At 46.3% G+C, this 26,535-nt stretch overlaps 1 protein-coding gene across 1 annotated transcript in view; it reads right to left on the bottom strand.

Annotated features, from left to right (window-relative positions):
* Positions 1 to 22,537, bottom strand: part of LOC310870675 (neuropilin and tolloid-like protein 1) — a gene marked incomplete at both ends in the record, with an annotated part of 32,703 nt that extends 10,166 nt beyond the window's left edge. Inside the window, 8 exons of the mRNA XM_083781944.1 lie at positions 3,994 to 4,107; positions 6,919 to 7,147; positions 9,558 to 9,685; positions 11,960 to 12,007; positions 13,877 to 14,125; positions 17,885 to 18,022; positions 18,170 to 18,232; positions 22,528 to 22,537. Of these exons, the coding sequence (XP_083638070.1) occupies positions 3,994 to 4,107; positions 6,919 to 7,147; positions 9,558 to 9,685; positions 11,960 to 12,007; positions 13,877 to 14,125; positions 17,885 to 18,022; positions 18,170 to 18,232; positions 22,528 to 22,537 (979 nt within the window). The remainder of the gene's footprint in view (positions 1 to 3,993; positions 4,108 to 6,918; positions 7,148 to 9,557; positions 9,686 to 11,959; positions 12,008 to 13,876; positions 14,126 to 17,884; positions 18,023 to 18,169; positions 18,233 to 22,527) is intronic.
* Positions 22,538 to 26,535: the final 3,998 nt, after the last annotated feature.

Below are 26,535 nucleotides of genomic sequence, written 5' to 3'. Positions count from 1 at the left end.
TATTATATTGCACCCTTTAAAAGTGCTGAAGTGCTGTTTAAAACAATATATTCTATCCAACCTGGCCATAGAAAAAAGATCTCCTCTGCTCTGAACCCACGTGTACTGTCTGTGATTGTTATTCAAACCTCTCCATACATCAGTTAGGCTGTGGGTTTCAACCAGACGCTTCATGGCTCGTTTTGACTCGCCATGAGGCTCGACATGATTTCTGTCAAAAAAATCATCCTCCGTACAATTAAAATCACCAGATAAAAATAAATATACATCAGGCCCACATTGATTTAAAACATTACTTAATTCATTCAAACACAGGATTCTGGCAGGCCCAACATTTGGAGCATACACATTAATAAACACCATATTAAAAAGTTCATACTTTGCTCTGACCACCATCAGTCTACCCTTCATTATTTCCTCGACCTCAAAGGACTTTGGAATAAAATCTCTGGAAAAAAGAATTCCCACCCCACTACTGCTATTACATAGATGACTTAAAACAACCTCCCCCTCCCACTCCATCTTCCAGTCAGTCTCATTTAAAGTGTCACTGTGCGTTTCCTGAATGAACATAACATTAATGTTTTTCAGTTTTACCATTTCAAACAAAGATGCTCTCTTCCTCGCATCCCTGGCCCCATTGACATTAAGAGTGGAAACCCTGAATTCACTCATGATGCTTGATATGAGGGAAAAAAAACACACTAAAAACCACAAAAGACATCCAGTCTTACACAGAGGTTGTATCTTCATTTCTAGTTTTGGATGTAGATTTCTTTATCCATTTTTTGAGTCTGTAAACCTCTTGCTGGGTAAAACAACCCTCCCCTTTCTGATTTAATTGAATTCTCACAGATTTTACAAACAAATCTATGTCCTCAAAGTGATCCTCAATTTGCACATTTTTCATATTTTTGGTTTTCTGCAGAAAACTCCTAACTTGCTTAACCTCGTAGAGCTTTTCCTTCTGAGACCCACTAACACTTTGTGAGTCAAAAGGACCAAACATAGGCTGACTCAAAGAAAAAGAAAGAGACTGGCTGCCCTCACACTCTTCCTCTCCCTCCCCACCCTCCTCCTCCTCCTCCCCACCCTCCTCCTCCTCCCTCTCCTCTCTCTCCTCTTCCACCTCCTCCCCATCATTAACCACTTCATCTTCCTCCTTTTCCCTCTCCTCCTCTTCCTCCTCCACTGTGCCTGCACTAAGCACACACTCTGCCTGCATACCCTGCCGTGTGCAAAAGTCCAATTTCATCCCCTTCTTTGGCAGAGACACATTATTACTTTTTTGTTTTCTTTTGAGAGCATTGCTCTCAACGCTAACTTGTACAGCTTCACCAGTATCCATCTGAACAGCTGTTGCTGCTGTTTCAGGCTCGACCACATTATTCTCATTATTCCCTTCCTGCCTGACATCTGCTGTGTCCTGTCCTTGATTCACTGTCTGCTCAATCTGTTGATCTCCTGTCCCCTGCTCAACAGTCTCCTCTGCCTGCTCAGACCCCTCACCATCTGAGACAACCTGAGCCTGCGCGTTTGCAGCGTTTCCCCACACCCCCCCCGCCCGCACAATCCCAGCCTCAGCAGCTTTCTCAGGGCACGCTCGAGCTAAATGTCCCCCCCCACATCGATAGCATTTCAGAGACCCAGAGTTTGCATACACAGTATACACAAAATCATCAATTTTGACATTAAACACCAGTTCAAGTTCTTCGTTCTTATTTAGGATCATAAGAGTCTGCCGTCTGTGTGACACGACATGTTTCAGAAGCGGTGATTTACACCCTGACGGCAGCTTTCTTATTGGGGAAACAATTTTCCCAAAACGAGACAATTCCCTCTCCAAAACACAATCGTTGACAAACGGCGGAACATTGGATATAATGACCCGCTTTGCGTGTGTGGACAGCGGAGAGACAGAAACAAATAAACCATTCAGTTCAACACCCTTTTCAACAAGCTGATTCACTTTGTCAGTACAGTCAACGAAAATAACAACCCCGCCGTTCATTCGCGCGGCAGATTTAACATTGTCGTAGCCCACAACTGCGCCAACAGCCAGACCACATTCTTCCACTGAGCAAGCAGTATTAATCTTAACACCGTGCTTTCGTGTTAAAACGGTCAAATCCATGACCGCGCCCAACAAAGCCGACCAGCTAACGCTGGCCGACAGAAAACAAAACAGCAATACAACTTGGGTCAAAAACAAACAAACAAACAAACACTAAACAAAACTAAACAAAGCAAAACAAACAAACAGAAAACAAAACTTGAAAAGCACTCTCCGTAGAGAAAAATTATCAAACAAACAAAACCGCTCTCACACGCTCAGCACATCCACACCCACTCAGAGAGAGAGAGAGAGAGAGAGAGAGAGAGAGAGAGAGAGAGAGAGAGAGAGAGAGTAGAGCAACGCTTTATTAGAGCTTTGTTCTCTTCTCTGGTTTACAGGAGAGAGAGAGAGAGAGAGAGAGAGAGAGAGAGAGAGAGAGAGAGAGAGAGAGAGAGAGAGAGAGAGAGAGAGAGAGAGAGAGAGAGAGAGAGAGAGAGAGAGAGAGAGAGAGAGAGAGAGAGAGAGAGAGAGAGAGAGAGAGAGAGAGTAGAGCAACGCTTTATTAGAGCTCTGTTCTCTTCTCTGGTTACAGGAGAGAGAGAGAGAGAGAGAGAGAGAGAGAGAGAGAGAGAGAGAGAGAGAGAGAGAGAGAGAGAGAGAGAGTAGAGCATCGCTTTATTAGAGCTTTGTTAAAACCTAGACCTTTATTAGTACATTTAGTATGTACAGGATTGACAACCACTGACTTCCTTTTTAGAATCAGCCTCAGCTCTTGACCCATTTTGGTGTTTTAAGCATTATGTTAATACTTAAGCTATTGAACAATAGCAGACCTACAAGCTCATAACGCGGCACCGGGTGCCACCATACGAGCTTGTAGATCAGCTATTTTTGAAAAATCGTGAAAATGTGGCGCAAATCATTTTTATATACTGTATATTCTTTTGAGTTTTTAACTCATATCTTTGCTTCTTGTTCCGCGGGAACAACATATTTTCAGATGGGGATTCCGCAGCCAAATACAGATCATTCTGGGGGTCCTTGACGTGAAAAAGGTCGAGCAACACTGACATAGAAACATAAGGGTTTTTCAGAAAACCAAACTTTTTTGTTTAGAATAATAATTAATTGCATTTTTATGGCGCTTTTCTATGCACTACGTGCCTACTCAAAGCGCTTACAATGGTTCATTCATTCATTCATACATTGGGAGGTGAAGCGGCGAACAGTCGACGCCAGCGTCCTCACTTCCCACCCCCAATCCAACCCTTGATGCTGAGTGTCAAGCAGGGAGGCACTGGGTCCCATTTTTACAGTCTTTGGTATGACCCGGCCGGGGATCGAACCCCCGACCTCCCAGTCTCAGGGCGGACACTCTAACCACAAGGCCACTGAGCTGGTAATAATAGGCCTCACCTTTACAGTACGGTTCTCGTCCCAGGGGTACACACAGTTCTGGACTCACCTTTACAGTGGTTCTCGTCCCAGGGGTACACACAGTTCTGGACTCACCTTTACAGTGGTTCTCGTCCCAGGGGTACACACAGTTCTGGACTCACCTTTACAGTGGTTCTCGTCCCAGGGGTACACACAGTTCTGGACTCACCTTTACAGTGGTTCTCGTCCCAGGGGTACACACAGTTCTGGACTCACCTTTACAGTGGTTCTCGTCCCAGGGATACACATAGTTCTGGACTCACCGTTACAGTACGGTTCTCGTCCCAGGGGTACACACAGTTCTGGACTCACCTTTACAGTGGTTCTCGTCCCAGGGGTACACACAGTTCTGGACTCACCTTTACAGTGGTTCTCGTCCCAGGGGTACACACAGTTCTGGACTCACCTTTACAGTGGTTCTCGTCCCAGGGGTACACACAGTTCTGGACTCACCTTTACAGTGGTTCTCGTCCCAGGGGTACACACAGTTCTGGACTCACCTTTACAGTGGTTCTCGTCCCAGGGGTACACACAGTTCTGGACGCCGTTGCACACCAGCGTGGTGTTGATGCACATGTTACTGTGGCAGAAGAACGTGTCATCGTCACACGGAGCTGAAAGAACACAGACCAACGTGGAGGTATGAAATGTTACAAATCGTCACCTTCTTAACCTATTCTGACCTGAGATCAGATTCATACGAGGTTTCCACTGGACACACACTGGTCTGATGAACCCATTCTGACCTGAGATCAGATTCTAAAAATGTCAGTCGTTCTTCGATTGTTCAAAAATGGCAGACCTACAAGCTCGTATCGCGCCACTCGGTGGCGCGATATGAGCTTGTAGATCTGCTATTTTTAAATAGCTAAAGCATAACATGATGCTGACACCAAAATGGGTGCCCGTTCAGAATGGGTTAAAGGATAATTCCATGCTAAGAGGGCTTTCTTACCTTTCTTTGTAGTCGTTACGTCCCCACCAATGAGGTCCAGGTGTTTCTTTGTGCAAAAACTCCTTATTGGCTATTTCCCCTACCATAAGCCCTCAATGAATTGCATTTAATTTAATGGGAATTGAATGGGGCTATGGGGTGTTGTGCTAATTCGCTTATTTCCATCGAAATAAGTAGTAAAGTGTGCCGCTTGGGATATTATTTACATTATGAAGAGAGGATATATACAAAACAATAATAATTTTGACCGATGGAAATAAGCGAATTAGCACCCCATAGCTCCATTCAATTCCCATTCAATTCAATGCAATTAATTTAGGGCTTATGGTAGGGGAAATAGCCAATAAGGAGCTTTTGCACAAAATAACACCTGGACCTCTTTGGTGGGGACGTAACGACTACAAAGAAAGGTAAGAAAGCCTTTTAGTATGGAATTCTCCTTTAAACGAATGGCCTAAGGATTGTATACCTGTTACAATGTGCTTGGACTAGACTAGACCCCTGGGGCTGGGGAGATGTGTAGGGAGCGCCACCCGCCATACCATCCGCTCGCATACCCGGACAACGACTAAAGGCCCACGCAAACTCCACTTTTAGGTGATAACCTGCTCACCTTTCAGGTGCTGTCAGTTAGTAAAAACAGAGATGTGTTGGGGGGGTGAGCAGTGCCAGTGAAGGCTCATACATAGTCTAGATTTACGGTGGTGGGGTGACCACCGAACTACAACATGACGTCACGAGCCGCGGTGAAGAGCAAACCACCGCCACCGCTCCAGCCCTTCTCTCTGTTTTTACTCACCACCGCTCAACGTTATTTCAGCTCCGGTGGTCAGCTCACCACCGGAGCGGTGGTCACCTTACCACCGAAAATCCAGACTATGAATAGGCCTTTAGTCCCTTATCACCGCGGTGAGTATACTGTAGGTGTCTCCGCTAAAACTGAAGTTTGCGTAGGCCTTGATGCCTAGCCATTTAATGATTACATATAGGTTATATAGTGTGTAATCTTTGCCCAGGTTAGGTATAGTAGCAGAGCTATACGTATATGAATACAGACATCTCACGTTTAGTCTGGTCAAAAGCTTTACTTAAATAATAAGATATCTCAAAACTACTGGCCATATTTGGAATTTGGAATTTTCCGCTAGCAGAGTTTGTAAATGAATTGCAGCCATAATATCTAAAGTACACTCATGTGGATGGAAGGTTGTGAACGGGACTCCCTTTTCTGCTGAGCCTGGGAGTCGATGGGCGCTGATGGGGCGCTTGTTTATATATAACTCTATGGACTAGAACCCGCCGTCTCAAGCTAACTTGAGCCACGTGAGACTCCACCAGGCGAGCTAAAGCCAGCGAGGATCAGGATCAAGTACACTAAAATTCAAGTACACACCACATGTCCCTCTTTGCGTGGGACAGTCCCTCATTTCCAAGACTTTTCAGGCGTACCAACAAATTGAGACCCTGTCTGTCCCACATTGTGACTGGCAGGCATCAGTGTTCAAATGCCCTAATAGTTTAGTCCCCTAATAGTTGGCCTTCTGTTGTAAAGCTCTCTCATTGTCTCTTCCTGCAAGATGTGTTTTTAAGCCTGTTAAAATAGCATAAAAAGGCCCAGGCCGTAGCGTAACGGTCTGGGCACCGGACTGGTGATCCAGTCGCGGTGTGCCGCGGGTTCGACTCCTGGACCCGACACGGCCTTTACCGCATGTCATCCCCCCATCTCTCTCCCGTTTCCTGTCAGCCTACTTTCTATCCCTTAAAAAAATCAATAAAGGCGTAAGCCGCAAAAAAATATCTTAAAAAAAAAAAAAAAAATAGCATAAAAATAAAAAAATAAAGCATGATTTTAAAACAAAATGTGAGACACCAGAGGAGTTTATAAATGATAGCCAATAGGCCTATATGGTCGAATATGACATCAAAGCATTTAATAGCAACTCAAGTAGTAAGGTGCATACCCAGAACTCCAGTATCGCTTGTGTGGGACAAGTGTGATGGGAGGACAGATGGTCCCCCCATCCCTCTTGTCCCACACAAGCGATACTTCTGTCCCTCAAATGAACAGTTTGGATCTGGTCACCCTAACACTCAAAAAGGTGGTGAACAGGGTCACACTCACGTGGATGGAAGGTGGTGAACAGGGTCACACTCACGTGGATGGATGGAAGGTGGTGAACAGGATCACACTCACATGGATGGATGGAAGGTGGTGAACAGGGTCACACTCACGTGGATGGAAGGTGGTGAACAGGGTCACACTCACGTGGATGGAAGGTGGTGAACAGGGTCACACTCACGTGGATGGAAGGTGGTGAACAGGGTCACACTCACGTGGATGGAAGGTGGTGAACAGGATCACACTCACGTGGATGGAAGGTGGTGAACAGGATCACACTCACGTGGATGGAAGGTGGTGAACAGGGTCACACTCACGTGGATGGAAGGTGGTGAACAGCGTCACACTCACGTGGATGGAAGGTGGTGAACAGGATCTTGGTGCGGCTCTTGCGGCTGCCCTCGTCGGCCCAGAGGCGCACCACTCCCACGTTGGTGTCGAGCATGACGTCGTTGGCCACGGTGGAGCAGAACTTGTTCCTCAGGTGTTCCACGGAGCTGCTGCCGTCGTAGATGGCCACGAAGTTCCTCTTGCAGTCGTTGGAGTTGTGCATCTCGTACTCCAGGAAACGCACGTAGACCTGCGGGGCGGGGCGGGGCGGGCCATAGAGTATTAAAAGGATAGAGACTGATCTGGCGCGAAGCTCCGCCCCCTCCGCTATTCATGTCAGTGGAAGTTGCTCAGTGGCGTTTTGAAGCACCCGAGCACCGAGTCTATTTCTGCCTTTTTGGGCGCATTGGACCACCACATTTTGGTGGTCCAATGCGGAAATGCAACCGAGCGCTCAATGTTAAAGCCCAGATGCTGCACGGGGGGGTTTCCTCGTCATGAATCCACGGGTCCGCCTGCAGTCCTTCCTCTTACCACTAGGGCCCTGCAGTCCTTCCTCTTACCACTAGGGGCCCTGCAGTCCTTCCTCTTACCACTAGGGCCCTGCAGTCCTTCCTCTTACCACTAGGGGCCCTGCAGTCCTTCCTCTTACCACTAGGGCCCTGCAGTCCTTCCTCTTACCACTAGGGCCCTGCAGTCCTTCCTCTTACCACTAGGGCCCTGCAGTCCTTCCTCTTACCACTAGGGCCCTGCAGCGCTTCAACGTTGGAGAGCCTCACTGGCCCCTTGGGGCGGGGCGGGGCGGGGCGGGGGTGGAGGGCAGTGTTGAATGATGTCCAAACTCTAATCCCTCCAACCCCCCTCCCCCCCCCCCAATCTGGTCCTTGGTCTCGGTTTCCCAAACTGTGGGTCGGGACCCATTTGTGGGTCGCGGAACACATTGTTGTTATGGGTCCCCTCTTAGTTTTTAATTATTATTATTTCAGCAAAACCTTTCATGAATTAATAACAAAATCCAATGATTATGTTTTTCAGTAATGTCATTCAAAGAAAGTCCATGAATTAGAACAGATATTTAAGAATGAGTGAAAATAGCCGATCTACAATTCAATTCAATTCAATTCAATTCAATTCAATTAAATTCAACTCAACTCAACTCAACTCAACTCAACTCAATTCAATTCAATTCAATTCAATTCAATTCAATTCAATTCAATTAAATTGTATTAAAGTGTCAAATCACAACAAGTTTACAACACTTTACAACCAACAAAGATCCACCCAGAGCAAAGCAATATACACTACAAGCTCACAACGTGGCGCAAACACGACACGTTGTGAGCTTGTAGATCTGCTATTTTCACTGGTTTGGGTGAATATCTATCATTTCTGTTTTGGGTCACTGTTGGGCTGAAAGGTTTGGTAACCTCTGTCCCACGGGGTCTCGTCCCAGTGGGACGCGGAGCGAGGACCTCCCTTATAGGGAGACGCTCGGGATGCATCTCATGTACTATACAGTAGATGCCCAAAGCCAAACCACCTAGAAGCTAGCTCCTTTTCAAGGATCAGCAGGTCTACTCCGAGTCTCTCTCGTCTGACTGAACTTCTCACCCTATCTCTAAAAGGAGAGGCCCGGCCACACCCGTCTGAGAATAGAGCGTCGCAGTCCCTCCCCCTTTCAGAACGATGAGTGGCCCAGGAAAGGAAATGCAATGCATTTCTCCCATAGGATTTTCTTTTAAGTATTTATTTAAAGACGGTTACGCCGCGGACAAAGCCAACTCGGATCGTGACAAATCATGACAATGAACACAATGTTTTGGGCCGATCAAATCATTAGAAAGAAGAAATTAAAGGCAGGAGACAACACTATTTGTTTTGTTTTTCTTCTTATAAATTATTTGATCGGCCCAAAACATTGTGAACATCATGATTTGTCACGATCCGAGTTGGCTTTGTCCGCGGCGTAACCGTCTTAAATAAATACTTAAAGAAAATCCTATGGTCAGAATGCATTGCATTTCATTTCCTGGGCCACTCGTCGTTCTGAAAGGGGGAAGGACTGCGACGCTCTATACTCATTAAGGCCGCTTGTATATCTGCGATCGTATTCTTTGGGTCATGAGTGACCCACACTTTACCCCTAGACACATAAACCTGTGACGTGGCAGTGAAGTTGAACCGGCGTCTGCTGCGTGCCGTGGAATAGTTCGTTTTAGCCTCAACTTCCTTTAGCAAACTCTTTTACACAAATAGCCAAAATATGCAGCGAGAAATGTGCACCAAACATCAACACAACAGACAATAACAGCAACAATCTGCTTGTTTTTTCCCCCTCAAAACAAGCAGATCACTGGTCCCCCCCCCCCTTTATGTTTTATTAATGTATTTCTATTCCAACCTGTACATATAGATTTAGTGTGTTTGAGGAACGTATTGTTTGTTGTCACTGTTGTCATTGTGAATGAATGCATGGGACCCGAATGGAAACAAGACCGCTAAGGTCTTTCTTCGGTGCTGTCCTTTAATTTGGACCAATGCTGTGCTTGACTGTACCCTGTACTGTTTGCATCTTATTGTCTAATGAAATTATCAATCAAACCGGTGAACATATACTGTATAAGTAGATCATTTAACACTATAGCATACCGTATACGTACCCTGGATCTGGGCGGCGCCCTGATGTACCATCTGCAGTCCACAGCGTCCTTCAGCAGCACCGGGTTACTCAGGCCGATCTTGGACGAATCGATGATGCCCTCTGGACCGCTCAGCTCAAAGTCACACACTGGACAGAGTAATGAGTGGAGCGCTCAGCTCAAAGTCACACACTGGACAGAGTAATGTGTGGACCGCTCAGCTCAAAGTCACACACTGGACAGAGTAATGAGTGGAGCGCTCAGCTCAAAGTCAGTCACTGGACAGAGTAATGTGTGGACCGCTCAGCTCAAAGTCACACACTGGACAGAGTAATGTGTGGAGCGCTCAGCTCAAAGTCACACACTGGACAGAGTAATGAGTGGACCGCTCAGCTCAAAGTCAGTCACTGGACAGAGTAATGAGTGGACCGCTCAGCTCAAAGTCAGTCACTGGACAGAGTAATGAGTGGAGCGCTCAGCTCAAAGTCAGTCACTGGACAGAGTAATGTGTGGACCGCTCAGCTCAAAGTCAGTCACACACTGGACAGAGTAATGAGTGGAGCGCTCAGCTCAAAGTCACACACTGGACAGAGTAATGAGTGGACCGCTCAGCTCAAAGTCAGTCACTGGACAGAGTAATGAGTGGACCGCTCAGCTCAAAGTCAGTCACTGGACAGAGTAATGAGTGGAGCGCTCAGCTCAAAGTCAGTCACTGGACAGAGTAATGTGTGGACCGCTCAGCTCAAAGTCAGTCACACACTGGACAGAGTAATGAGTGGACCGCTCAGCTCAAAGTCACACACTGGACAGAGTAATGAGTGGACCGCTCAGCTCAAAGTCACACACTGGACAGAGTAATGAGTGGAGCGCTCAGCTCAAAGTCAGTCACTGGACAGAGTAATGAGTGGAGCGCTCAGCTCAAAGTCAGTCACTAGACAGAGTAATGAGTGGACCGCTCAGCTCAAAGTCAGTCACTGGACAGAGTAATGAGTGGAGCGCTCAGCTCAAAGTCAGTCACTGGACAGAGTAATGAGTGGAGCGCTCAGCTCAAAGTCAGTCACTGGACAGAGTAATGAGTGGACCGCTCAGCTCAAAGTCACACACTGGACAGAGTAATGTGTGGAGCGCTCAGCTCAAAGTCAGTCACTAGACAGAGTAATGAGTGGAGCGCTCAGCTCAAAGTCAGTCACTGGACAGAGTAATGAGTGGAGCGCTCAGCTCAAAGTCAGTCACTGCAGGACAGAGTAATGAGTGGAGCGCTCAGCTCAAAGTCAGTCACTGGACAGAGTAATGAGTGGAGCGCTCAGCTCAAAGTCAGTCACACACTGGACAGAGTAATGAGTGGAGCGCTCAGCTCAAAGTCACACACTGGACAGAGTAATGTGTGGACCGCTCAGCTCAAAGTCACATATTATGTAGACCAGCGATTCTGTCTCACCCTTTTCTTTACTGCCTATAGGACGACTCTGGACTCATAACATCTACACCACTCGCTGTATGACAAAAGACATCATGGAAGACACCAGCCACTCCGCAAATACCCTGTTCAAACTATACTCCCTTCCAAAAAACGCTACCAGAGCATCAAATCTCGTACCACCCGTCTCAGTAACAGTTTCTACCCCCAGGCAGTCAGGCTGCTGAACAGCTGACCTTGAACTGTATATTGCACTGTTTTGTCATCTATACACATGACAAATAAACCTGAACCTGAACCTGAACCTGGACGAGTTTTGAGCAAAGTCACAGACTGCCAAGGACGACTGACTTTCTTTGGACTTTGGACGAGTTATTAGGTTAATTATTAGTTACTATAGAGCGGTGCCCGTTGGAGCCTCTACAGCGGTGCTGGCCTACTTGGAACGAGACAAGTTGTAAATGCATGCCCCATGCACCCAGATATTATGTCTGTGTCCCTTTTATACCCATATATGGAGTTCTTTGTCAGGCATGCCCGAATATGGAGTCTATATGCAGACGTCAGAATGCTGTCAGAACAGGCCAGGCCTCTGGACATGCAGGGCCCCTGCCCAGTATCCTGGGCAGGGGCCCTGCATGTCCAGAGCTCGGACTGAGGTATTTTTGGGGCGGTTCTGGACAACCGTGGGTCCGACCGACTCTCGACACCGGGCACTGACTGCACCCCCTGTGGTGCAGGGTGGAACGCGTGTGTCCAATTAGAATCTTCGTCGATCTTAAAACGCTGTATATGGTTTGTGTTGTCAAATATATTACATGCTATATGTATTGATATTTGTGATCTTAAAACATTGATCAGGAAGAAATGAACGTATGAAAGTCAATTGTGACTTTCATATTTTGTGTATAATGTCCTATAGTTGTGCACGGTGACTAAAATAAATATTTGTACATTTTGTGAAGCCTACTGTATATACAGTATATTTCTGGTGTTGTATACTTACCAGGCAGAGGTGGCGGTGGGACTTCTGCAAGATGTTGGAATTCAGGATCTAACGGTATGGAGGACATCAGAGTTAATAAAGACAATAACTCACTTAAACAGCAAACTTTGTTGACCAGGTTTTTTTTTTCATTACATACAACTAAGATTTGCTAAAAACATATTTTTTTATAGACAGATGTAGCCACTACGACCACGTCTGCTCTGGGAGAGCAGCAAGACTCAGCACAATAATATAATATGTTTTGATTAGGTCACGCCCGTTTGAAGCACGGCTAGATGGCTATACTTCAACCAATCAGATTGCTTCCTCGCAACGTGCATCACATTAACACATTCATTACACCGATGGCGGGGGACGCCATGCAAGGCACCAACGTGCACAACATCGGGAGAAATGAGGGGCTTCAGCGTCTTGCTCAAGGACACTTCGACACTAATGCTTTGGGGGCGGCTGTGGCTCAGGACTCGGGTATAGAGCAGGTCGTCCAATGATCCGTGGGTCGGCGGTTCGAATCCCGGCTCCTCCTCCTGTCCACAAGTGTCCTTGGGCAAGACACTGAACCCTACATTGCCTCCAAGGTTTCCACCGTCGGTGTGTGAATGTGGGAAGTGAGGACGCTGGCGTCGACTGTTCGATGCTTCACCTCCTATTGTATGAATGAATGAATGAACCGTTGTAAAGTGCTTTGAGTATAGAGCGTCGCAGTCCCGCCCCCTTTCATGACGACGCCAGGCCCAGGAAATGATTCCCAAATGCATTTTCCCCTCAGACATTTCAAAAGGTATTTATTTAAAGACGGTTACGCCGCAGACAAAGCCAACTCGAGTCGTGACAACTCCTGACAACAAACACAATATTTTGGACCAAACAAATAATTAACAAAGAAGAAAAACAACAACAAAAAGTGTTGTAACCTGCCGTTTTCTTCTTCTTTCTAATTATTTGTTCGGCCCAAAAATATGTGTTTGTTGTCATGATTTGTCACGACAAGAGTTGGCTTTGTCCGCGGCGTAAACGTCTTTAAATAAATACTTTTTGAAATGTCTTTGAGGAAAATGAACGGAGAATCATTTCCTGGGCCCTGGTAGGGGGCGGGACTGCGACGCTCTATAGGCACGTAGTGCATAGATGGAACTGGGAACCTTGCGTTTCTCTGCCGCTATAATCCACTGTACGTAGCCCACGAATGGGAGCTCACGGAGCAGAAACATGGAGTGTGCGTGGAGAGAGACAGAGAGGATGGAGATATGTGTGTGTGTGTGTGTGTGTGTGTGTTATAGCTTTGTACCGATGATGAATCTGGTAGATATGTGTGTGTGTGCTATAGCTTTGTACCGATGAGGAATCTGGTAGCTAAAGGTGGATTATTACTCCAGCTTAGTCCAGGACAGATTATAGGGTCCAGCCTGATATTGTGTGAGAGAGAAAAGTTCATTTTTGCTCCGTCCAGTTCTCAATTTATCTTAAATTATTATAATGTTTTCCACTTTCCTTTGGAGACTTGAAGACAATTAATGTTTTTGAGGGTAACATTTACCAGTCGGGGCACTTTATTAATCCTCAAATATTTCATACATCATCATCTGCTTTAATTTGCTTGTGAGAGATTAGGCTTCAGAACCTTTGCATTGTGTGTGTGTGTGTGTGTGTGTGTGTGTGTGTGTGTGTGTGTGTGTGTGTGTGTGTGTGTGTGTGTGTGTGTGTGTTAAGACGGCGCCTGTAAATCTTGTCTTAATCTCATTCATCCTGAAACAAATTATCTATGTATACTCTTAAAGGGGAATGCCACTCATTTGCAACATTGAACTATGTCATGTATTTTTTTATTTTATTTTTTTGTCCCAGTCCAGCCCTGCACAGTGCCACTCACCTGGTGTGAAGTTGTAGCGGGCAGAGAAGCCGATGGTCGCTCACCTGGTGTGAAGTTGTAGTGGGCAGAGAAGCCGATGGCCTCCAGCTCGCTGTCGGCCACAAACTTGATGTAGAGGTAGCGTCCGGAGGAGCGGACGTAGCGAGGGCTCTCCTCGCCGCAGTAGCGGCCGATGATGGGCGAGAACTGGAAGGCGCCGTCGCGCACCTCGATGTGGTCGAACTTACAGTCCCACGAAGGCTCGATGGAGTACCTCTCATCAAAGAACAGGTCGATACACTGCCGGGGGGCGGCTGGAGGAGGAGGAGGAGGAGGAGGAAGAGGAAGAGGAAGAGGAAGAGGAAGAGGAAGAGGAAGAGGAAGAGGAAGAGGAAGAGGAAGAGGAAGAGGAAGAGGAAGAGGAGGAGGAGGAAGAGGAAGAGGAAGAGGATCTTGTGCCGGTTTTCGCCTGCCTGGTGGTTGGTCTTAAACTCAGTTGTGGTGCAAACCTATGCCATGTTGTAGATCATCTAATTAGGGCCCTCAGTGTTCATTCAAGTCTGGGAGAGGATAAGAATAAGATTTACGGCCCAGGCCGTAGCGTAACGGTCTGGGCACCGGACTGGTGATCCAGTCGCGGTGTGCCGCGGGTTCGACTCCCGGACCCGACACGGCCTTTACCGCATGTCATCCCCCATCTCTCTCCCGTTTCCTGTCAGCCTACTTTCTATCCCTTAAAAAATCAATAAAGGCGTAAGCCGCAAAAAAATATCTTAAAAAAAAAAAAAAAAAGAATAAGATTGACCCAAATGGAAACTCTCAGAAGTTCTGCCCAAGTGGGGTAGGCATATAGAACCGGCCCTGCAGTGCCGGCCCTGAGCAATTTGGTGCCCTAGGCAGGATTTCTCGTGATGCCCCCTTGAAAGAATAATGACCATGCGGCCCCCTTGTGTTCGACGCGTTTTGAGCTTGTAGATCGGCTATTTTTGCTATATGAATTATTTTTTTGAGTTTGAATCCTGAAAATTAACATTTTTATGTAATTTCAAATGCCTTTAATTATACGTGTGTTGAAGCATTGAGCTACTAATTTAGACTGAAGTAATTAAAGCAGGTCATGTTTTGCATGTTGTGGAATTGTAAACAGCTGAAACTGATATTATATCAGTATTCTGATATTAACCTGAGGGCCACATTAAGTGAAGGTGGGGGGCCGCATGTGGCCCCCGGGCCGCCAGTTGCCCACCCCTGTCCTATAATGTAGACACATTCCCTGTCTGCTGGGTGGGTACATTTCTCATACCTTCTATAATGTAGACACATTCCCTGTCTGCTGGGTGGGTATTTACCTCCTATAATGTAGACACATTCCCTGTCTGCTGGGTGGGTATTTCTCATACCTTCTATAATGTAGACACATTCCCTGTCTGCTGGGTGGGTATTTACCTCCTATAATGTAGACACATTCCCTGTCTGCTGGGTGGGTATTTACCTTCTATAATGTAGACACATTCCCTGTCTGCTGGGTGGGTATTTACCTCCTATAATGTAGACACATTCCCTGTCTGCTGGGTGGGTATTTACCTCCTATAATGTAGACACATTCCCTGTCTGCTGGGTGGGTATTTACCTTCTATAATGTAGACACATTCCCTGTCTGCTGGGTGGGTATTTACCTCCTATAATGTAGACACATTCCCTGTCTGCTGGGTGGGTATTTACCTTCTATAATGTAGACACATTCCCTGTCTGCTGGGTGGGTATTTACCTCCTATAATGTAGACACATTCCCTGTCTGCTGGGTGGGTATTTACCTTCTATAATGTAGACACATTCCCTGTCTGCTGGGTGGGTATTTACCTTCTATAATGTAGACACATTCCCTGTCTGCTGGGTGGGTATTTACCTTCTATAATGTAGACACATTCCCTGTCTGCTGGGTGGGTATTTACCTTCTATAATGTAGACACATTCCCTGTCTGCTGGGTGGGTATTTACCTCCTATAATGTAGACACATTCCCTGTCTGCTGGGTGGGTATTTACCTCCTATAATGTAGACACATTCCCTGTCTGCTGGGTGGGTATTTACCTTCTTTAATGTAGACACATTCCCTGTCTGCTGGGTGGGTATTTACCTCCTATAATGTAGACACATTCCCTGTCTGCTGGGTGGGTATTTACCTCCTATAATGTAGACACATTCCCTGTCTGCTGGGTGGGTATTTACATTCTATAATGTAGACACATTCCCTGTCTGCTGGGTGGGTATTTACCTTCTTTAATGTAGACACATTCCCTGTCTGCTGGGTGGGTATTTACCTCCTATAATGTAGACACATTCCCTGTCTGCTGGGTGGGTATTTACCTCCTATAATGTAGACACATTCCCTGTCTGCTGGGTGGGTATTTACCTCCTATAATGTAGACACATTCCCTGTCTGCTGGGTGGGTATTTACATTCTATAATGTAGACACATTCCCTGTCTGCTGGGTGGGTATTTACCTTCTTTAATGTAGACACATTCCCTGTCTGCTGGGTGGGTATTTACCTCCTATAATGTAGACACATTCCCTGTCTGCTGGGTGGGTATTTACCTCCTATAATGTAGACACATTCCCTGTCTGCTGGGTGGGTATTTACCTTCTATAATGTAGACACATTCCCTGTCTGCTGGGTGGGTATTTACCTTCTATAATGTAGACACATTCCCTGTCTGCTGGGTGGGTATTTACCTTCTATAATGTAGACACATTCCCTGTCTGCTGGGTGGGTATTTACCTCCTATAATGTAGACACATTCCCTGTCTGCTGGGTGGGTATTTACCTCCTATAATGTAGACACATTCCCTGTCTGCTGGGTGGGTATTTACCTTCTACAATGTAGACACATTCCCTGTCTGCTGGGTGGGTATTTACCTCCTATAATGTAGACACATTCCCTGTCTGCTGGGTGGGTATTTACCTCCTATAATGTAGACACATTCCCTGTCTGCTGGGTGGGTATTTACCTTCTATAATGTAGACACATTCCCTGTCTGCTGGGTGGGTATTTACCTTCTATAATGTAGACACATTCCCTGTCTGCTGGGTGGGTATTTACCTCCTATAATGTAGACACATTCCCTGTCTGCTGGGTGGGTATTTACCTTCTATAATGTAGACACATTCCCTGTCTGCTGGGTGGGTATTTACCTTCTATAATGTAGACACATTCCCTGTCTGCTGGGTGGGTATTTACCTCCTATAATGTAGACACATTCCCTGTCTACTGGGTGGGTATTTACCTCCTATAATGTAGACACATTCCCTGTCTGCTGGGTGGGTATTTCTCATACCTTCTATAATGTAGACACATTCCCTGTCTGCTGGGTGGGTATTTACCTTCTATAATGTAGACACATTCCCTGTCTGCTGGGTGGGTATTTACCTTCTATAATGTAGACACATTCCCTGTCTGCTGGGTGGGTATTTACCTCCTATAATGTAGACACATTCCCTGTCTGCTGGGTGGGTATTTACCTCCTATAATGTAGACACATTCCCTGTCTGCTGGGTGGGTATTTACCTTCTATAATGTAGACACATTCCCTGTCTGCTGGGTGGGTATTTACCTCCTATAATGTAGACACATTCCCTGTCTGCTGGGTGGGTATTTACCTTCTATAATGTAGACACATTCCCTGTCTGCTGGGTGGGTATTTACCTCCTATAATGTAGACACATTCCCTGTCTGCTGGGTGGGTATTTACCTTCTATAATGTAGACACATTCCCTGTCTGCTGGGTGGGTATTTACCTCCTATAATGTAGACACATTCCCTGTCTGCTGGGTGGGTATTTACCTTCTATAATGTAGACACATTCCCTGTCTGCTGGGTGGGTATTTACCTTCTATAATGTAGACACATTCCCTGTCTGCTGGGTGGGTATTTACCTCCTATAATGTAGACACATTCCCTGCCTGCTGGGTGGGTATTTACCTCCTATAATGTAGACACATTCCCTGTCTGCTGGGTGGGTATTTACCTTCTATAATGTAGACACATTCCCTGTCTGCTGGGTGGGTATTTACCTTCTATAATGTAGACACATTCCCTGTCTGCTGGGTATTTCTCAGGGTAGTCGGGCGAGGTGAAGGAGCCTCCGTCTTCCTCTTTCACCCAGCCCCCGCCGCACTCTACGGCCGGCGTCACCCCAGAGTTGTTCTTCACTGCAAAAACACACAGGGAGGCAATGAATGAAGACATTTTGATATTTGAATTAAGTGAAATCACTGAATATATACCTTTTAAATAAATTAGAATATGCCTCTGTGATGTTCAAGTTCATTTCCAGTTCAACTTCACACATACTGTACCTTGCAGAGCTTTCTTCTTATCAGCCGTGGCCGTAGACAACGCAGGTATGCTGAGACACACAACTGTACAGATTGGAGAGCAAAGGACGTATTAACCCATTTAGACCCGAAGACGATTCTACAAATGCCTTTTAAATCCGGACAGTTTTCTGAAAATCCCTATGGGCTGTATTTTGCGTGTCTTAAGCACCAGGTCTTATTCCCTATAACTTGAGTAAACTAAAGACCTGGAGGCGTGATCAATGCCATTTGGCCAAAGATCACGCCTCCAGGTCTTTAGTTTACTCAAGTTAGGGAATAAGACCTGGTACTTGAAGATGGAGTGCCACAATTTTTGTATTTTTCCAGTTTGTCATGTGTCTATGAGGTGACAGTACTTCATTAGACACCCCGGAGTTGTTTTTATGTGCAATGGTGTATTAACTTTGTATTTAGGGCTTCTTCCTGGAGGCTGAACCCTTGACAGTCAAACGGGCCAATGAAATAAACAGTAATATAGTGACATCACACTATCAGCCCCTCCCCTAACCCCATCCCCCTTTATCATACTAACTACAGCTGTGGGTGCGGCTTCAGTTCAGGTGGATCACCACCCATCACCACCCACCTGCAGGCAAACCAGGCATACTTAATGAACTGGTGGGCGTGTCCACATGAAAGCATGATTTTAACAAATACTGTACACTTTTTGGAAAAAGTATTTCCCCCTTATATTATAATAATACCTGGTGATCATGTTTTAGGGTGGAAACAAATCGTGGCACTCCATCTCCATCTCCAATTTAAAAAATAGCAGACCTACAAGCTCGTAGCGCGGCACTCGGTGCCGCGCTACGAGCTTGTAGGTCTGCTATTTTTCAAATAGCTAAAGCATGACATGATGCTTAAAACACCAAAATGGGTTTTGACCATTTGACTGAAGATGTTAATCACAGTGTGTCTTAATACTTAATACTTGGTATAGTGAACTAGTGGTATTTGATGAATGTTGTTCCACTTTAACATGCAATGCAGAGACGTGCAGAGAGTGTTAGGGAGGCAGGGGCTAACATCCCGTACGAGGGGCACTTTTAGACAAAAATACCTAAAACAGCAGATCTACAAGCTCTCAACGCGTCGCGCTGCGACGCGTTGAGAGCTTGTAGATCAGCTGTTTTCGGGGGGGCACCCCAGAACTATTTAGCTATATAGTGGAGATGCAGGTGTGTATATAACGACATGGATTTATAAACACATTTGTTCAGCGCAAAATGCTGCGTTCAAGTTCAGGAGACTTTGGGGAAAAAAGGAATTCTCCTGAACGCTGCCTTCCTTCTGGCAACGCATGGAAAGGAGAGGAAAGGAGAGGAAAGGAGAGGAAAGGAGAGGAAAGGAGAGGAAAGGAGAGGAAAGGAGAGGAAAGGAGAGGAAAGGAGAGGAGTGGCATTTTGCATTTCTTCCACTATAGAGCACCAAAGTCCTGACGTAACTCGCTCATCCCGACGATTCCCCTGGTTCGCGGAAGTAATTTATCTATGGAGAATAACATGGGGTGATCTTAATATCGTCTACTATAAGCGTTGTGGTCCAAAAATAAACAAGCTGTCTCGGCGTTATTGTCAGGGAGGTGTCTCTGTATCGTTTGCGACAGTCAGTCACTCATATATGATACAGTCTGCTTCTAGCGAAAATCTAACTAATTCAGCAGCAGTAACATTAGCGTATTCTCTCAGTAAGTTGATTCTTCATATCCATATGAGTGAAGCGGCCGGGGTGACATGTTTATTTTTCAAACACAGTTGTTATATGAGGCGACCTAAAATCGCCTCAATGGGGATTTCAATGCAACTAAACAAATACATGAACCTGGGGACTGACGCCCTCTACTGAAAGTGACGTCAGACTTCGGTGCACTATAGTAAACGCTGCATTCGTGGTCTGGAGAGGGCAGTTTGTTTTACAGACGGGTTAAAGGGCAGTTTGTTTTACAGACGGGTTAAAGGGCAGTTTGTTTTACAGACGGGTAAAAGGGCAGTTTGTTTTACAGACGGGTTAAAGGGCAGTTGTTTTACAGACGGGTAAAAGGGCAGTTTGTTTTACAGACGGGTTAAAGGGCAGTTTGTTTTACAGACGGGTTAAAGGGCAGTTTGTTTTACAGACGGGTTAAAGGGCAGTTTGTTTTACAGACGGGTAAAAGGGCAGTTTGTTTTACAGACGGGTTAAAGGGCAGTTTGTTTTACAGACGGGTTAAAGGGCAGTTTGTTTTACAGACGGGTAAAAGGGCAGTTTGTTTTACAGACGGGTAAAAGGGCAGTTTGTTTTACAGACGGGTTAAAGGGCAGTTTGTTTTACAGACGGGTTAAAGGGCAGTTTGTTTTACAGACGGGTTAAAGGGCAGTTGTTTTACAGACGGGTTAAAGGGCAGTTTGTTTTACAGACGGGTTAAAGGGCAGTTTGTTTTACAGACGGGTTAAAGGGCAGTTTGTTTTACAGACGGGTTAAAGGGCAGTTTGTTTTACAGACGGGTTAAAGGGCAGTTTGTTTTACAGACGGGTTAAAGGGCAGTTTGTTTTACAGACGGGTTAAAGGGCAGTTTGTTTTACAGACGGGTTAAAGGGCAGTTTGTTTTACAGACGGGTTAAAGGGCAGTTTGTTTTACAGACGGGTTAATAATACACATACACACATACACACATAAACATCAAAGGGGGCTGAAGCCCCCTTTGATGTTTATGTGTGCACGTCGCTGCATGTAATGTTAAGTAATGTTAAAAGTAATGTGATACTATTAAAGGACCACTTCACCACTTTTCAACCTATCTTCATATAATAGGTCCTCACTAATAATCATGAAAAAATAGTGCATTTCTTTTTCTACTCGGTCTGTGTCTCATAGGAGGGCCGTGGGCAGTTCAGAAACCGTCCTCCATGCAGTGACATCATCGATGGGGAATACAAGCTCATAGAAACTGCAGGCTTTTCTAGTCCTGAAAAGTTGCAATGCGAAAATGGAAGCCATCGTTCTCACGATAATGAGAATCTAAATAGTTTTGTAAAAAAAATCTTGTTTAAAAATAAATCTGCCTAATGATGAAGAAGGTCACTGGAAGACGGTTTCTAAACTGCCCACGGCCCTCCTATATGAGACACAGACTGAGACAAGAAAATCGTGCCATTTCTTCATGATTATTAGTGAGGACCTATTATATGAAGATAGGTTGAAAAGTGGTGAAGTGGTCCTTTAAGAACAGGCTTTATACAATACACTCACCAAATAGGAGCAGGCATTTGTGCAGCATCTCTGTTCCCATATAGCATATATATATATATATATTCACTTTAACATTGCCAGTAAATTCTTGCAGAATGCTCGCATCGTTGATCAAGTATAAGCAATCTTTCGATCGGAGTCTTCCCTATAGATATGTCGTCGTGGTATATAGGCCTATATATATATATATATATATATACACTATGGATAGGTGATATATACGTTACCGCCGGCTTCGTAAAATGAGAAAATAAATCCAGACCGATATATATATATAATATGTCTGATAAATCCACTATGAAGATGTGCCAGGTCCGTACCGGTACGGCACCGCCAGGTTCATCTTACCCTCTGTCCACCCAGAGCTCAATGGATTAGAGAGTCCTCCACAAATCTTCACCGTAGTCCAGATAATCCTATCAAATATATCCCCATTTGTGTCCAATTCAGGATTAAACCAAGGGATCATCTGAAACCTCAACGGGCCTTGCATCTAATTACAACCCTGGCCTATAATACTGGCTCAGGAGGTAGAGCAGGTCGTCCAATCGGCGGTTCGAATCCCGGCTCCTCCTCCTGTCCACATGTGGAAGTGTCCTTGGGCAAGACACTGAACCCTACATTGTGGAAGTGTCCTTGGGCAAGACACTGAACCCTACATTGTGGAAGTGTCCTTGGGCAAAGACACTGAACCCCACACTGCCTCCAGTGAGTTGGTCGGTGTGAGCTCGCCACCGTCGGTGCGACACTGTGGGATCAAGTGAGGACGCTGGCGTCGACTGTTCTCCGTTTCACCTCCCAATGTATGAATGAATGAACCGTTGTAAAGCGCTTTGAGCACTTGGAAAAGCGCTATAAAAATGCAATTCATCATTAGGCTACTTACAAATAAGTACTACAATTTTGAGGTACTTTTAATTCACTGGAGTATTTTCTATACTTTAGCTTCTACTCCACTACATCTCAGAGAGTGTTTTTGAATATTATCATTACAAAACATATACATTAACACACATATATATATATAGCACTATAGTTACTATAGTATCGTATATGCATAGTTTAATTATATAGACACACTTTGTCCCTATAATGTGTGTACTGGTACCGTTCCTCATTACGCAAGAGACGCCACACGCCAGTATAGAAGAGAGATAGTCACAGAAGTTTATGCAGGATATATTGTCTTCCATGAAAAATATTTGGAAGCGATGTTAAACTCTGCATAGCTCATTTCCATGTGTCACAGTCAGGGACCCTGCTGACGATGTGGTGGTCCACTGGTTACCCTCCTACTGCTTATAACAGCGCTGCATGATCTCTTTTCTAATATATTTTTAATCCCACGATTTTGTAACCCATTTTTCACCCCTGTGTCAATCATCTAATGTGATCCTGGGCTCTACACACCCTCCACCAACCTAGTCCCCATATATGGGGGACAAGGGGAGAGCAACCTAGTCCCCATATATGGGGGACAAGGGGAGAGCAACCTAGTCCCCATATATGGGGGACAAGGGGAGAGCAACCTAGTCCCCATATATGGGGGACAAGGGGAGACCAACCTAGTCCCCATATATGGGGGACAAGGGGAGACCAACCTAGTCCCCATATATGGGGGACAAGGGGAGAGCAACCTAGTCCCCATATATGGGGGACAAGGGGAGACCAACCTAGTCCCCATATATGGGGGACAAGGGGAGACCAACCTAGTCCCCATATATGGGGGACAAGGGGAGAGCAACAGACTTGAACTCATGCTTCCTTCATGCCCGAGTGTCCAAGTTGCTCCTTTACACCTGACAGGGGGGAGTTTCCCTGGTTGGACGTAGCGCGTGGAAGGAACACGTTATTCCAACCAGTTCCTTTAGCGCTGCATGATCTCATGCAGATTGGCTATTTTGCCGTTTGTGAGGACGCACACATACATTATTACGCGGCGGAACCGCGGAGAAAATTGTTATTATGAGAGCCGGCTTGGCTTTTTGGCACATTTTATGCCCCCCCTCGGCGTGCGTATTGTGCGTGCGTGAGAAATGGGAGGTGTGGCGTGCTGCGTGGTAAAAAGGTCAGATTGAGCTCACTCTCAAAGCGGGAGACTTGGCAGCCCTGGGTAAAGGCTATGAATTAGAGGTGTTCGATATGGTGATAAATATCGTCGGGGACGATACAATGTCTCCACGACACTGCTTTTTAGAGTCATCGTTTCCATCACGATACATTCACTGCATCAGATGCGGTGAATGCACGTTCTATGATTCAGAAATGTATACTTCTGCGGTACGACGGCTTCGTTCACCAAAAATAACAAATCTACAAGCTGACAACGCGTTGCTACTGCACTTCAATGCAAGGCATACTTGCTTATAGATCGGCTGTCTTCTGAGCACTGCCAAAGTCCCCGCCCCCTTTCTTCTGGGCAGAGAGGGAAGCAGGAGTTCGTCAGCATCGTTAGTGTATACCGTCAATAACATCGTTAGTGTATACCGTCAATAACATCGTTAGTGTATACCGTCAATAACATCGTTAGTGTATACCGTCAATAACATCGTTAGTGTATACCGTCAATAACATCGTTAGTGTATACCGTCAATAACATCGTTAGTGTATACCGTCAATAACATCGTTAGTGTATACCGTCAATAACATCGTTAGTTTATACCGTCAATAACATCGTTAGTTTACTTTATACCCTCAATAACATCCGCCCAATACATTGTGTGGTAGAAAAAGTACTTGATTGATTGATTGATTTATTAACAGTTTGCAGAATTACAGAATTACATTTCAAGCACAAACTCAATACAAAGACTGTTAACTGTGAGTGGACGACCCAATTAAGCATTACACTTGTTTACAACAGGGTCCACATTGTTCAATTCATCAAAACATTTAGAGACGTATACAAATAGACACTTCTATGTAGTTAAAGAACAGAAACAGAAATTCATCATAAAGGAAGCAAAAAGGGAAAAGAAACATATACAGTGAGGGGAAGAGGGGGGGGCGGTGGGGGGGGGGGGGATTCAGGTTTTACGGGGGCCAGTTTTACTTCAGTAAAAGTACCAATAATCCAATTTAGAACTACTTCGTTGCGAGTAAAAGTACGGAATTGAAAATATCCTTGAGTAAAAGTACAAAAGTATCGGCATCAAAATGTACTTAAAGTACTGAAAGTAAAAGTAGTTGAAAATATAGCAGATCTACAAGCTCACAATGTGTCGCGTTGTGACGCATTGTGAGGCAGGGGGTCCCTGGTACAACACATGTTCAGATGGGGGTCCCTGGTACAACACATGTTCAGATGGGGGTCCCTGGTACAACACATGTTCAGATGGGGGTCCCTGGTACAACACATGTTCAGATGGGGGTCCCTGGTACAACACATGTTCAGATGGGGGTCCCTGGTACAACACATGTTCAGATGGGGGTCCCTGGACAACACATGTTCAGATGGGGGTCCCACATGTTCAGATGGGGGTCCCTGGTACAACACATGTTCAGATGAGGGTCCCTGGTACAACACATGTTCAGATGGGGGTCCCTGGTACAACACATGTTCAGATGGGGGTCCCTGGTACAACACATGTTCAGATGGGGGTCCCTGGTACAACACATGTTCAGATGGGGGTCCCTGGTACAACACATGTTCAGATGAGGGTCCCTGGTACAAGTAAATATTAATTTGAGTTTGAGAACCACTGCTGTTAGGGTCCATTTGGACACCTAGTGTGGTCTGGGGACACCCAGAGGTCCTTGAGGGGGTTCTAGGGGTCCTTGAGGGGGTTACAGGGGTCTTTGGGGGAGTTCCAGGGGGTCACAGGGGTCCTTGAGGGGGTCACAGGGGTCTTGAGGGGGTTCTAGGGGTCTTGAAGGGGTTCCAGGGGGTCCTTGAGGGGGCTACAGGGGTCCTTGGGGGGGTTCCAGGGGTCCTTGAGTGGGTTACAGGAGTATTTGAAGGGGTCCCAGGGGGTTCCAGGGGTCTTTGGGGGAGTTCCAGGGGGTTACAGGGGTCTTTGAGGGGGTTCCAGGGGTCCTTGAGGGGGTTCCAGGGGTCCTTGGGGGGTTACAGGGGTCTTTGAGGGGGTTCCAGAGGTCCTTGAGGGGGCAGGGGTCTTTGAGGGGGTTCCAGAGGTCTTTGAGGGGGTTCCAGGGGTCTTTGAGGGGGTTCCAGGGGTCTTTGAGGGGGTTCCAGGGGTCTTTGAGGGGGTTCCAGGAGTCTTTGAGGGGGTTCCAGGGGTCCTTGAGGGGGTTACAGGGGTCCATGAGGGGGAGGGGGTTCCAGGGGTCCTTGGGGGGGTTCCAGGGGTCTTTGAGGGGGTTCCAGGGGTCCTTGAGGGGGTTCCAGGGGTCTTTGAGGGGGTTCCAGGGGTCTTTGAGGGGGTTCCAGGGGTCCTTGAGGGGGTTTCCAGGGGTCTTTGAGGGGGTTCCAGGGGTCCTTGAGGGGGTTCCAGGGGTCCTTGAGGGGGTTCCAGGGGTCTTTGAGGGGGTTCTAGGGGTCCTTGAGGGGGTTCCAGGTGGTCCTTGAGGGGGTTCCAGGGGTCCTTGAGGGGGTTCCAGGGGTCCTTGAGGGGGTTCCAGGGGTCCTTGAGGGGGTTCCAGGGGTCCTTGAGGGGGTTCCAGGGGGTCCTTGAGGGGGTTCCAGGGGGTCCTTGAGGGGGTTCCAGGTGGTCCTTGAGGGGGTTCCAGGTGGTCCTTGAGGGGGTTACAGGGGATTCTAGGGGTCCTTGAGGGGGTCTACAAGCTGTGAGCTTGTAGAACTGCCTGTGAGTGGCACAGCTCTCTCTCTCTCTCTGTGTGTGTGTGTGTGTGTGTGTGTGTGTGTGTGTGTGTGTGTGTGTGTGTGTGTGTGTGTGTGTGTGTGTGTGTGTGTGTGCGCGCCACGGAATGCAATGATTTGATTGGCTGAACACGGAATGTAATGATTTGATTGGCTGACGTCGTCATCATTATCATGTATGATGCCAGTCAAGAGCGCCGCTCACTTCACACAGGTGTGATTCTTTGAATAATAATAATGAACATCGTATCAAAAACATATCTGGTCTGTCTCTCGTCGTCATCATCATGATGGTGATGTCACATGTGGAGTAACCATGGCGACCTGATGTGACCG

The sequence above is a fragment of the Protomyctophum parallelum genome (assembly GCF_964188405.1).
Source record: "Protomyctophum parallelum genome assembly, chromosome: 14".
Lineage (NCBI taxonomy): Eukaryota > Metazoa > Chordata > Actinopteri > Myctophiformes > Myctophidae > Protomyctophum > Protomyctophum parallelum.
This window is presented reverse-complemented; position numbering and strand designations above follow the sequence as displayed.